At 32.7% G+C, this 14,591-nt stretch overlaps 3 protein-coding genes across 3 annotated transcripts; 1 reads left to right on the top strand and 2 right to left on the bottom strand.

The window, feature by feature from the left end:
- Positions 1-7,413: 7,413 nt before the first annotated feature.
- On the top strand, positions 7,414-10,541 carry LOC119637439 (WD repeat-containing protein 6). Its single transcript, XM_038033459.1, has 3 exons — positions 7,414-7,486; positions 7,554-8,258; positions 8,320-10,541. The coding sequence occupies exons 1-3, from the start codon at positions 7,414-7,416 to the stop codon at positions 10,539-10,541; spliced, it is 3,000 nt and encodes a 999-aa protein (XP_037889387.1).
- A 112-nt stretch (positions 10,542-10,653) lies between these two features.
- LOC119637489 (ADP-ribosylation factor-like protein 2-binding protein) lies at positions 10,654-11,280 on the bottom strand. The gene is made up of 2 exons (XM_038033520.1): positions 10,985-11,280; positions 10,654-10,917 (listed from the first exon to the last, which is right to left on the bottom strand). Exons 1-2 carry the CDS (start codon positions 11,278-11,280, stop codon positions 10,731-10,733), a joined length of 483 nt encoding a protein of 160 aa, XP_037889448.1. The 3' UTR covers positions 10,654-10,730.
- A 1,324-nt stretch (positions 11,281-12,604) lies between these two features.
- On the bottom strand, positions 12,605-13,662 carry LOC119637338 (uncharacterized protein C18orf19 homolog A). The gene is made up of 2 exons (XM_038033307.1): positions 12,988-13,662; positions 12,605-12,918 (listed from the first exon to the last, which is right to left on the bottom strand). The coding sequence occupies exons 1-2, from the start codon at positions 13,583-13,585 to the stop codon at positions 12,713-12,715; spliced, it is 804 nt and encodes a 267-aa protein (XP_037889235.1). The 5' UTR covers positions 13,586-13,662; the 3' UTR covers positions 12,605-12,712.
- Between the last annotated feature and the right edge of the window lie 929 nt (positions 13,663-14,591).

Below are 14,591 nucleotides of genomic sequence, written 5' to 3'. Positions count from 1 at the left end.
GTTCATCTTATTCATACAAAAGATTCGACAAATATTTTTTATGATCTTTTGCCGGAAGTTGATAAAAAAAAGAAACATTTACATTCAGCTTAGATCGAATCTCTCTAACCTCCGGGCTTCGTTTTATACCCATCACCGAAGGATGAGGGGTATGTTCGTTTTATCAAAACGTTTGCAACGCCAAGAAAGAAACAGCAGAGACCTCACAAAGAATATATACATTCTTCATCAAATCCTAAATCGATTTAAGCATGTCGGTCTGTTCGTCTGTCCGTCTGTGTAATATCTGTTGTAAATATGTTCCTGACCGTAAAAATAAAGCTATCGACTTCAAATTTGGCAGAAACATTGGAAGTTCTTGCACGCAGGTTGGTAAAGAAAATGGGGGAACTCGATAGGAGGACACGCCCACATCCCTACGTAAACTAAGAACACCTTTGTTTTTCAAGAGGAATGAAATAATTATAAAGGGCAGAAACAAGCTTCAAAAACTCCAAAAAATGTACACATTCCTGCCGAGTTTCAAATTTGGAATGCGTCTAAATTTGTCCGTCTGTTCGGCTATCCATCTGTCCGTTTGCGCAACTTTGTAATAATTGTGCAAACCATTTTCTCGCTAGCGAAAATGAAGATATTGCTTACAAATTTGCAAAAGAATTTGGAATTGACCTGAACTTTTCAAAACATGCGCCTACAACGCCCACATGCCTCTACGATTAAAACTTTTATTTAAAAAATAGAAGAAAAAACTGCGCCCGCTCCATATTATAGAAAATCAGAATTTTGTTCTTTAACTTCTTTTGTCTTCTTTTGGGGTAAGCGGAGATGGGTATAAAAGATTCGATCCCGACCAAATACAATTTTCTTATTTGTTTCTAAACTTTTCAAAGTACACGCTTAGAACGCCCGCATGCCTAACCAAACCTTTTATTTTGCAAATAGAAGAAATCAGCCCACTCGATATTATAGAGCATGAAAATTTTGTTCTTTTACATTTTTTATCTCTTTTAGGATAACGGTGATGAGTATGAAAGATTCAGTACCGCCCGAATATGACTTTCTTACTTCTGCTGCTCCGTTTTGTTAGGAAAGTGAACATGGTTGACTCAAAACTTACACATAAAACGATGGCACCATGCGTTGATTTCAAATTAAAGCGTTACAGCGATTGAATGTAACCTCGCCTTTGACCAATCAATTAGTTCGCGATATTATAAAAAATTGTTATCAAACTTACGTATATATGATTTTTGCTATAAATTTGTAAATGTTTACAGTAAAATGTAAAAAATTATTTTCCGCGTTACAATTTTTTATATTTCACGATACTTGCTGTAAGCGTATATTAAGTTTGTACAGATCTCTGCAACAATCAGAACATGTTTTATTATATCAATCGATTCCAGAATCACTTTTTGAATCGATTTAAAAATATTCGTCCATCCATTCGTCGTCTGTCGATTTAAAATATATTTTTTATTAAGCTTATAAAAGATCAAACAAAATTTTTATATATATATTGAGCCGAGTCTTTCAATATCCGTTGTTTGCTTGGCTTTATTGTATTTTTCTTAACAAACCCAGGAAAAGCATAAGACCCTTATCGTGTTTGTTTAACACTACTTAGTATTCGCACAAATATGCAATTGTATGTCCTTTCGTTAACTTCAGTAAAGTAACATAATCGAAGGGTAGCATTATCTGTCTTAGTTCTTGGAGAAGTAGTTCAATTAGAACAGGGAGACGTAAAGGATGCGCATCAGACTATGATTTTATGGTGAAAAGCTTGAAATAAGTTTACTGCTTTTAGTTCCATCTAAGTTTTAAAAGCATTTACTTCCACCAAGGATAGCATCCAGCTTCTATAGTTACATGCATACAAATGGCACAAGAGTGGTACATCTACGAGTGTAATACTTTTGCCAGCATTGACAAAATCGGAATCATAAATCTATTCCGGTGTATGAATATACGCTTACTTTTTCGAAACAATACGGTTTCTTCCAAAATGCATTCACTATATAGGAACAAATGCAATTAGATGGATTATTACAGGAAAAAGAAAAACACGGAATCAATAAATGCATCTTTAATGTAGAATTTATGGATCTTATGGACTTAACAAGAATGAAAGTAATTTCGTATCGACATATTTTATATAGTTTCCGTTATAGGCTCAATAATCAAGAGCTTGAAGAGTTTTTGGTACGCGATCTCCGATGCAGACATCTAACCATTACAAACATTCAATTCAAGACATCTAATCTAATGCACAATCGGCAATGGATATAGCAAAAAGTTAAACAAAAGAAAGTTGTGCCTGAAAGCGTATACACGTATTTCGATAAGATAATGATTGATGCCCTCTTGTCTTTATCGGGCATTTATTATTAAGATATATAGATATTAAGTAAGTAAATAAAAGCTTTTTTATCAAGAATTTTCTATAAAATTGACAATGAATATTTTGAGAAATCCATAGCATTGCAAAAATGATCTTTTGTTTTTTCGCTATTTAATCATAATATTAATGTATTATGAATTGCTAAGCTTTTATGTTTGTATGAGTTTTTACATTCACAACAAAGTTGCTTTACAAAGTGCATTATTCAAAAAAAAAAAAACCGTGTCTTTCTATAGGGAAGCAAGTGGCCTGTCTGCGTTCCATCCTTTTAAAACTTATTTAGGAGTATAGAAAAAGACATGCAAAATCAAAGAATGACATCACTAAATGCCTATTGAAATCAATTATGTCCTCTAGACACAATGAATTGAGTTTATGTTTATTGCTGACCATAACACATTAGTGCACTGTAACCTACAATAATAGTTAGAGTATTAATTGGTGTTCAATGTTACTGTTCACGAACATATGGCCTGTTTATCTTACTTTCTTTAAAATCATGTTCGTATATACCCTACGCTACATGGGGTACAGTGTATTTATTTTATTAATTTATTTCTGTATTTATTTATTCTGCTTATACATGGAGCTCAACTAAAAAAAAATTGACAGACGAGTTCAATGGACTCTTAAAGTAAATCTTAAATTAATTAATATTAAAACTTAGTACAAATATAATAAAACAAATAAGAAGGAAGAAAAATGAAAAAAAACATGTACACAACTAGCATCAGGACAGGACCAAATTGCAAATGAACCCCTAAGCCATCGCAAAAACATGCATAAACTTGGCAACCGATAATAGTTAACAACAATTAATTTTCGAATCATAATGACTTTGTAAGGTTAAGAGCTAGTTGAAGTAAGACTTAGGTAAATCACGCGTATTAAGCAATGTAGCTTTAATGGACTTTAAAGAGTCCGATAATGAGAATAAGTGATAGACATCATTTAGGTTCTTGCAAACTACTCTGAGCGGCTTCAACAGCTCATAACTACATTTACATTGACTAGGCTTAACCAAGATAGTGAAGAGAAGAGAAGAAGTGCCTAAAGAAGCGGTTAGGAACATTAAAGCTTTTTTCACCAAGCAATACAGGCGAGTCAATAGCACCATTTATTACTTTGATTACGAAGGAAACGCCAAGAACAAATCTACGTTTCTCGAGAGACGGTAAGGACAACAGAAGCAACCTATTTTCATACGGAGGAAGAGAGGCAATCGGATCCCAACCCAAACTCCTAAGGGCAATAAGCAACAATTGCTTTTGAACAGATTCAATTGAATCTACATAGCACCACACAACAGAGGTACACATGTACTGCCTTTTGGCAATGTAAGGATCATTAAACTCTTTATAAAACCAAGCGTTAAGCTTTGCTCGATACGAGAGCTCGATATGCAAGTTAAAACGTAATGTATGGTGAAACAAAACGCCTAAATCTGTGAACGTATCGGCGTCCTCCAACTTATGCGAATCAATGAAATACTGAGTAGTGAATGACTTTCTTCTTGAGAAAGAAAGCTTCTTACATTTATTTAGATTTAGTTTTATAAGCGGAGAAGGTATATTAAGTTTGAACGAAAGGGCGGTTGTAACACCCAGAAGGACTTGAAATAGACGCAACTTTTATTATCACGATCGCTAAGCTTGTCTGTCTGTCTTTACGTCCGCTTTATACTTATGTTCAACCTATAGCTCACAATTTTCGATATATTTTGACGAAATTTGATACACTGACCTGTTTTAGTCCAAGAATGAACGCTATTATAAATAGTTCGATCACTCCGCATGTCATCCTTTATTTTGATAAGTCATTATGAGAGAAAATATTGTAGATTTTAAAATTTCGCGACAGAAATTGCTTAGTGATAGTGTTTTGGCATTATAAATTGGTGAGGAAAGTGAAGATCGGATGGGGCAATATTTTGAATTTTTCACCAAATAACAGTTCCTATGAAAACTAAATCTTTATATCTTGGTAAAAACGTCTAATTTTCAATAATTCTTTTCTACTTTAAATTAAACTTAACGAATTTGGACTAAGCAAGTTTGTTTCTAATAAAAAATTAAGCTTTATATGCCAAAAGGTTCATTTTTTATTATATTTTATGAATAAAATTTTATGAAAACAATTTCCGTAGTAAATTAATTATAGTAAATTCATCAGGAATCACATAGATGTATATTTTAGACCGCACTGCATAAGAAAGCTCTAATGAAAACAAACTCTACGCAGCGAAGCCTAATTTGCGGTTTATTATGACGATCGTAACTGGAAACATTTTGACAGGCTAAATTTAGACCACGTAGACGTTTGATTATCCTATCCAATATGAGCGCTTCATAAAAATTTTGCATTTACATAAAAATAATATATAATTTTTGGTATATTATTAATTAAACAAAGTAATGTTACGTATCTAAAGATCGGCATTGCCCGATTGTAGCAAGCTTACCTGTTTTAGTTGATGGTTACAGATCAATTTGGAAAACAAGTATGATCCATCTAAAATCTCGCCAACATATACCGAGAAATTTCATAATTTTTCTGATTTGTTGAATGTCAAAGATTCATCCTTTGTGGAACTTTTGTATTTGTATGTATGCATGCTGTTACCGCAGAAAGTGTATTCACGTATATCCTATTAAACTGTGTTGTGAGTTTTTTTTTGAATGAAGACAAAATTGAAAAATTCATAGCTGCGATACATGGATCAAATATTTTCAAAAATGCTATCAACGTAACTTGCTAATGATTCATCCCATGGATGAATTTAGAATGTAATTAAAATGAATATTTATTTTCAAATTTGTATAACTTGAACATACGTACTAACTTAAGGATGAATTTAACAAAAACTGAAGTTTGAATTTATAGCAGCGTCGTAAGGAAAAAAGGGTAATTTTCATTAAGTATTCCTTTGTTAAACAAGTAAAACCCGTAGATCGAGGCAACGGCTCATCATTAAGTAGCCTACATCGTCTACGATCTGCAGCTTCAACACAAATTTACATGGATAGACATCAAACAGATAGGGGGATGGACGGACAGGCTGACGAATTAGAAAATGATTCGAATTGATCGGTGTAATAAGAAGTGGGTCTATCTTACTCACTATCTATCTCACTTCTACGTGTTACATACGAACGTATCACAAGTGGTGTACGGAATAATGAAGTCAATTTATTTCAAATGTACTAGTTCTGTGTGTATTAAATTACATTTTTATAATACATTGTGTTATTTTAATACTTTTTTGGATTACCATTTCATATGTTCCGTAAGTTATTTTACAGAAAAATAAAGAACACGAAGCAAGAAAAGAAGGCGAATTATTTCAAATTTAATATTTATATCCATCACCAAAACAGAAGAGCTATAATCATTTTGTCAAAACGATTGCAACACCCGGAAGGAGGCTGTAGAAACGTCGTATCGCATATATGTTTTTGATCAGTATCAAATTCTAAATCGATTTAAACCTATTCATCTATCCGTCTGTATATCTGCTGCAAACACTCTCCCAGCTACAAAAATGAAGCTATTGCCTTTAAATTGGCAGAAACCTTGCAAGTTTTTGCATGCAGATTGGTATTAGAAATAGGCTAAGTCGATCGCAGGACGCGCCTTCAGTACCACGTAAATTGAGGACATCTCGGTTTTCCAAAAGCAAACCCAAATATTTTATACTTGTTACTCACAAACTGCAACAGTTAAACGCGTATTCTATAAGTGATGGTAGAAGTACCTGTACAGAAATAGAAAAAGTCGGTCCCGACTTAATAAATTCTAACCTTTTCAAATATTTCAGGCATCAAATATGCGAACATTTGAGTTTTGGTAAAGTCTTCAGTTGGGTATTATCCCATTTGTAGGTAAATATTTTTCTTAAGCTCCCCAAGCTAAAGCATAATTTGTACCATAGGCTCCTAATCACGGTATAAAAAATGCACCTATAGAACGATATTGAAAAGCGCATTCACTAATTTGTCCTCATACGCATTTACATTAATAATGCAATAATTACATAAAGAAGAAGAAGAGTGTTTCAGAGTTTAGGGATGAACAGCAATTAGGAGTTTTTCATCTGTTGTATCAATAAGTAACAACTTCTACATGTTGGTAAAGCCCTCAACTGTTTTCTCCTATTTATAGTTAGGTTAGGACCCGTTAGGCATATAGTCATTAAATTATCCTATACTACTTTGCATGTATCATAAATGATGTTGCGTAGAGTTAACCAGTTAAGTGTGTCCACTTCTTCAGAGTATATGTAATATGAAATTAGGTTGGGATGAAACGACTCGACAAAATGACAACAATATTTTCTAAAATAAATTATTATAGCAAATACACATGCATAATAAGGACAAATGGACGGATTATAAAGGTATACATTCGTTGTAGGAAAGGAAAAAAAGATCTCTATAGCGTTATAATCAGCTAAATATTTAAGCAATCGCAGTCCATATTCGATATAGAAAACCTTGTACAAATGTGAGGGAAAGCCTACATTTAACCGAAACGAAAACCATCCTTTCCCCCACGTTTGCAGAATGGCTTTCCAAAAACTTTATATTATTATATGTCGCATATCAAAAGATTGCGGGCACTTTCTTACATTATTTTAGGTATCCTTCATGGTCAGATATGGGCCAAATATATTCATCTAAATGTTCTTGGAAAGATTCCAGCAATATTGTCGTTTGAAAAAGTGGTATTCACCGCCAAGACGCTTTTTATATATATATATATGATTAATAAACATATATATTAATTAATAAACATCTGTTATGTTTCGTGTATCGGTTGTGCCTGAATGTTTGCTAATTCGACTTCTTTAAGAATATGGTAAGGCCATCGTATGTCGTTGTGAACTATTTGTAGCTTCAAATGCTTAAGTTACTTAGAGTTAAAACAGCTGATATTAAAATCTCTGAGTTATTTAGCTAAGCTATAACTGTTGTTTGTTTAGTTCCCCACAAAATAAAAAAGAAACAGAGATGGTTAAAATAATAGAAACGGTCGCTGACGCAATAGCGATAAAGTTATTAAATAAAAATACAATAGTAACTGGTAAATAAACAAATAAAGAAAATCAAAACCAATTAATAATTTGTTATTATCATTATATATGTTAAAGGGAAAGGCAATGAATTACATTTGTATAAACGTGTTGATGAGTCAATTGTTGAGGATGTCTTGAATGTCAAATTAAGGAACAAAATTCACGGGATAGAATATTATAATACCAATATTTTATTAATTTACGGGGAAATGGAATTTATTTTAGTCCAATGGAAAACCGATTGCGACGAATTTGAAGAATTCTATCGAGCTCAATTAACCGATTGGATTAGTGGTGCCATTCTCCTAGATAATGCTCAAATAGCTTTGCTAACAGCACACAGTGTTATCTTACGATTTCAATATGATTGGAAACAAAAAACTTGTGATTTGTTGGAAAGGGTAACGTGTGCTGATGACAAATCTACGCTTTACTGCACCCATTTATACGGTTCTTTATGGGACGACTTAATAATATTTTCTGGTAATGCGTTCGGCGAATTATTAATTTGGCAACCAAGTTTAATTCATATCAACGAAAACAAAGAAAATTTAAGAAATTCATTTTTACTGCACCGTATTAACGCACATAACGGTGTTATATTCTCTATCGATTATAATGCACAAAGTGAAATTTTAATTACGACCAGCGATGATCGAGCATTGAAATGGTGGAAAGTAAAGAAGGACAAACATAATTGGTCGACAAGTCATTTGCAGTCATTGGCTAGTAGCTATGGTCACGTTGCCAGAGTATTTCGTGGGCTCATTTTTATGGAAGGTTAGTGAACAACTTGATCTAAAAGGCTTTATATAATTATTTAGCTTTTAAAACTTTTAAGGTACAGAAATTTATGCTGTAAGTGTGGGTGAAGATTCCTACTTGTGTTTATGGCTTAGTAGTGGAGAATTACTATTTAAGAGACATCAGCAATATGGGGCTGTTATATGGAATATAGCTTACGATTCTGACACGAGAACCGTTTATACGGTCGGCGCTTGTGGAAATCTATTAGCGTATGATTTGAAGGATCTATTTAAACAACATATGAAATTATTACTGAAACCAAAAATCTTATCAAAAAACACTACAGAATACATTGCAAAAATTAAATTTCTCAATGAACATGAACTGCTAGGTATAACTAGTAATAATCGTTTGATCAAAATGCAATCCGATCGGAGGGATTTTGCTGACGATCAAAAATGTCACGTAATCGAGGAGACAATAAATTTTAAATGCACTGTAATGGAAATCTACAAAGATTCTATAGCTCTAGCTGGCTATAAGAGATTAGTAATTCTTTTGTATAACGAAATTAATCAGCAATTTAGAAGAATCTATGATGCTGAGATTTTAAAAAGTGTAATAAGAAGCTTTATATTCTTTGACAGTTGTAAATATCTTGTCTGCGACGATCAAGGCAACTGTATGTTAATGCGAAACAAAATCAAATGTTTTTTTGATTTACCAAAATCGAAAGAACCTTGGCTTACAGCAGGTCTCTTATTACATGGAGAGCAAATTTTGTTGATAAGCAATAGACAAGGACATGTGCTGTTGTATAAATACAACAAAGAAGAAAACATTTATAATTTAAAGCATAATTTGAAAAATATACATGGAAACTTAGGTGCTACTAAGCTTATGCCAATATTCGTAAATGAATCAAAAGCCTTAGTGTGTAGCAGTGGACATAAGAGCTGTTTAAATAGAATTTTGGTTGACTTTCAAAAGTACGCTATGAAATTATGTACAAAAGATAATATACCTGTGGCATGGGTCGATGATGTTGTACAAATTTTTAAACATTCTCCCATATTACTAGGATTTAATGACAATCATTTCGTAGCATGGTCCAAAAATTATGATTTCCTTTTACAAATACCATGCGGTGGAGGACATAGATGCTGGGATTATGTCATATCTAAAACAGACGAAAAATTTATAACTTTGGCTTTCATACAAAATAAAGAAGTTGTCATTTATTATCGTCGTCTCTATAACGCAGCTTTGCTATTATCACCAACGGCCAAAAAATGGCACACAAGTTCTTGCAACGTAGCAGAAATATACCAGCAAGGCGATTTAAATGTAAATATTGCCATAACCGGAGGAGAAGATAATCTGATAAAGATTCATAACATTTGCGAAAAAGGTTTAAAGCAAAAGTTTGAATTACATAATCATATTTCTAATATAAGAACCATACGGGCGGTGGACGTAAAAGATTATGAATTGTTTATATTTTCTGGTGGTGGCAGAGCTCAGCTGTCCATAACTCGGGTAAACGTTCAAAAAAACCATCGAGAGGAATTAATAAACTATACTATAAGAAATTCGGAACAGAATCGCAAACAATTAACAAACAATAAATATAACTATGAACCGGAGACCCGTTTAATGGCTTTGGACGTTTTAAAGATTGATGACTGTCAATATAAAATTTATATAGGTTGTTCTGACGGCTATGTAAGATTATTATATTTCAAAGCATCAGATACCCCTGAAATACAACAAATTTCCCAATTATTTTATAATAAATGCATATTACAGCTGCAGGTAATAAAAGAAGAAAATTGTGTGATCGTGGGATGCACCGAAGGTAGCCTCAAATTTTTTAATACAGCTTTAAGTGAATGCATTTATAAAATAAAACATCATCAAAGCGGAATTAACGCCTTAGCAGTTCACCATAATGCTGCAACGAGATCAGTGAAAATGTTATCAGGCGGTGATGATCAGGCTGTATGTTATACTGAATTGGGCTTTTCTGATGACAATCAATGGAAAATTCTAAACAAATTTTCCCGAAGTATTTGGCACACGGCTCAAGTTACAGCAGCCTGCATACTATCAAACGGTTTATATGGCATAACTGGTAGTTTAGATCAAAATATTTACAAAATCAACTTAAAAAACGGCGAAATATTAGAAAGCTTTCATTCTTGCATTGCTGACATAAAGGGTGTATCTTGCTGGCATTACAAAGCGAAAGACCATTTTCTTATTTATGGTTGTGGTTATCAAGTGTTTTGTTTCGACGATTACTATTTTAAATAAAACGATCATCTTTTTTAAAACAACAAAAAAAAAAAAAAGAATACCAAAATATCTAAAATTTTTATTAAATATGCTTTCGGATATATATATATATATATACATATGAATAGGTATAAAATTCATGAAAATATATACTCTAAATTTTAAGCATGGTTACTCGATTTAAAAATTGTCTGAAGATCTATCAGATCAATCGTCGAGCAATGGCTTAGTAATTAGAATATCAAAATTTAAATGCTGTATGTTGCCCTCTTTCCTACTACGATAATCTAGCATTAGCTCCTTAAATGCTTGAAAATCGTGAAAGGAATGCAGTAATTCATAAATCTCTGAATCCCTAAAGTCCCAAGGATCTTGTCCGTTTGCTTCATAACTTCTGAAAAGAAAAAAACTCATTTAAGAAAAAAAAATAATAAAAGAAAAAGAGTTCCTGGTGAACTTACTGTAGTTCTTTGTCGAATCGTTTCATGTCAAAGTTATTCATGTGCTTTGTGACTTCATTTACAAGGAATTTCTCAAAAGTTATAGTATATTTCTGGAATATGTCCATGTGCTCCAATTGATTTTCTTCTTTATTCTCGAATTTCATGCAGTATTTATCCAGAAATGAGTCGTGCAATGTTTGGAACTCCTCGCTTAACACAATATCTTCTATATGACCAATGACTTGGTCGAAAAATTGACTACCCGCCGAATGGCAAACTATATCAATTTGTCCATCATCGTCAATAAAATCCATTAAAGATTAATTTTTTTTATTTTTTGACGGAACTATTATTCGTATTTTTTATGTCTGTAGAAATTTTTACTTTTTCAATAAAAGTAAGTTTTTAATAAGTCCACAAATAAAATACAATATAGAATAAGTTGCCAAGGAGATCGACTATTTATTGTTTTGTTTGTAAAAAATACACTTTTACGCCCACAACAGATGGTTTAACATGCTTGCAAAGCGCAGAAATCCGAATCGTAAACTTTGACAGGCCAACCTGAATAGTGCAAAGTTTAAGCTAGGCTTGTCTATTGGTGGCAATCGGGTGTAAAAACTTAAGCTTTAACGCTTCTTCGCATGAGCAGTCTTGCTTTGAGTTACACTATAGTCCACTTCTCTTCCAACACATACGGCATAATTTGCGTATACCATCGCGTAATCTACTGAGCTTTTCTATCGTTTATATGAAGCATTGCCACTCTTCCTTCTTATTAGTAATCACTATCTTGTAAATCAAATTGTGTTTGAACCTTTAAGAATGGTTTTCTTTAAAAATATCGCATGAGCAAGATTTTTGAACTCGGAAGATATTCCAAATTCGTTAAAATGTTTAACGAGGTACTCAAACCTACATATCATACAATGGCATGAAGAATAGACTACAACATCACTTGACCTCGTCTTGCTCACATATTTTCGATTATTCTGCCTCGTGCAGTGTTGAATGCAAGAAAATTGCAACTTATAGTGAATGGTCATTGTTGGATATCGATCTTTACTTTATAAGATTTATTATACACACTTAACATTCACTTTATACACTTAAATAACCACGAGACTATAACAGTGAACTTAGATTATATTTGTTATGTTATTTAAAGATCAAAGGCGACGTTGCTTTGAAACTCTTACCATTTTTCATATCATTGCATAAACAATAATAGGGTTTTTAAAAATATTAATTTCTTTTTATTTTTAGGGATAGTTTTTTTTATGTACATTATTCTTTGAGTTGTGCACGAAGCATAAATTTTACAATAAATACAATAAACAACGGGCTTACTGCACAAGCATATCAAACAGGTGCCATGTTACGTTAAATGTGGCCTGTCGAGGCACGTTGTTCACGATAATTAAAACTGAAAATCCTCAAAAGGGTCCCACTTATTTACATTAAGTAGCTTTTACATATTAACACGGCTTGTGACGTGCATTGAAAATAAACAGTCGTAAAAATATCAAATGTGGTACAAAATAAATTCACAACTTTCTTGATTGTTATGATGGTGATAGCTTCTCTTTACATAATCTAATAAGGAGAGGGAAATACTCTGTTTCTGCTTGTGTAATGATGGTGAACAGTTGGCAATATAAAGGAAAACATAATTTTATATCCACTGTATAAATAGAACATGCACTCAACAAAATCATTTTATCCTTTACATTGCAGTGTAAATAATCATTTGCCTTGCTTTTTATTACTTGTTTTATCACTCTCATCATCGTCCTCTTCGGATTGTTTTGACTTTTGACTTGAGTTTTTGGAGTTGTTAGGGCTGTTTTTACCAATTTTCTCCTCATAAATACGCATAAATTCATTTTTGGTGGGCACCGGTTTAATTAAACCGGCTTGCCCCAGGTATCTAATAGCCGCTGTAGTCCCACCTACAGTAATTTAAAATCAAAACATTCATAAACAAAATATAATCAATATAATGTAATCTTAAATCTTACCCAAAGTAACAGCATAACGTAGAGGTGTGGCTACCTTAAAGCATAAATAAGCAAGAGCCCAATGGCCCACTTGGGAATTGCTTGCTTTTTCAATAATGGTTGAGCTAATATGTAAAGACGTCATTATAGAGGCAACATCGACACCACTCTTTATCATGTAATAAAAACCTACAATCCAACAGGTTGACGTTATCAAATGCACCGGTATCAAGACATACCAATATTTCTTATACATCAATTTCAATTTTTGAAATTGACTTAAATTCGAACCGTCACCAAATAATTCTACTTCATTTACAGCTGCCGATTTCGTGTCCGACTTATTGGCTTGGTCGGGATTTTTGGTACCAAACCAGCAACGCTTACATTTATTTAAAGCATTAAAGTTTTGCAATTTGAATGTCGGTGCCAAAAGATATCTGGCTTGTTTGAGTTCCTGTTGATTGTTTCCTCTGTTAAGCGTGTTACGTATAACTGCCGACGATGTGCATAGGGTAGCACGTCCAACATACCATAATGATGGCAATTGATAAGGATACAATGAAAATTTGCTGACCCGATTTTTAGGTAAGCGCAGCAGTACCTTGAGAGAAGTCATCTTGATTTTCTATTAAATTTTTAAGTTTTGAAAATTGCACTTTCTTAGTTTTTCATGATTATTTTTTACTTCTGCAGCCTTACCAAAGTACAAACTCAATATTAGGAATTTGATTACCTTTTTCTATTTCTGGCATACGAATTGTTTTACATAGGAATATATTTCTCACCATGGTTGCGATGCCAACGCCGTTTTCGACAGCTGCTTTACATATGTATTTTGTTGCTGTAAATATAGTACCTTGTGTGGTTGTTGCTGTATTTATATGTTTTTATAATACTTGCTATTAAAATAATTTCTTACTCTTATAAATTGTATTCATCCTTTTGCAATTTCACAACGTGAACAACTCCATACGATGGAGAGCAAGCTAAACCGTTCAGCATGTGGTAATTTGGTAGCATTTCGTGTTATTTTGTAGTTTTTAAAAGATATTGTTCTATATTGTCAAAACAGCCTATGCCGCAAGTATTACTTCTTTAATTTAAACTTCTTCCGCAAGAATTTGTGCACTAAACAAAGGTTAATGCGTGATGCGAATTAATACGTAAAAAATTATTGATATTTGACTACAATAACCGTAAAAGTATGATAGGGAAGAAGTGCAAAGAATATTACATAAAGATGTGTCAAATATTTAAAAAATGATGTTAAAGATTAACTTCGAAGAAGATGGGCGAGACAATAAGTCGTCGTTTTCGTTTTCTGGTTAAAACATCTCAAGTGGTAAACACAATGGGCAGCCGCACTACGATATTGTTTTACAGGAAAATGAAAAAGAAAAATATATGGTTTTAGAGCCAAAACTAAAGAAATCACTGTAAATATAAACAACTAACTTACAAAATAATAACAATTTTCTTGATCTTCATAAACTGCTTAAATTTTATGACACCATTGAAACCCTTTTTGTATATTAATTGATCTACAATTTGGAAATTACCACTTGTGGCTGTCTAATAGATTCATTTCAACTTTAAAATAAATGGTCTTTATTGCTTGTTTT

This window comes from Glossina fuscipes, unplaced genomic scaffold (genome assembly GCF_014805625.2).
Source record: "Glossina fuscipes isolate IAEA_lab_2018 unplaced genomic scaffold, Yale_Gfus_2 59, whole genome shotgun sequence".
Classification (NCBI taxonomy): domain Eukaryota; kingdom Metazoa; phylum Arthropoda; class Insecta; order Diptera; family Glossinidae; genus Glossina; species Glossina fuscipes.
The sequence above is the reverse complement of the archived record's forward strand: the minus strand, read 5'-3'. Positions and strand labels throughout refer to the sequence as shown.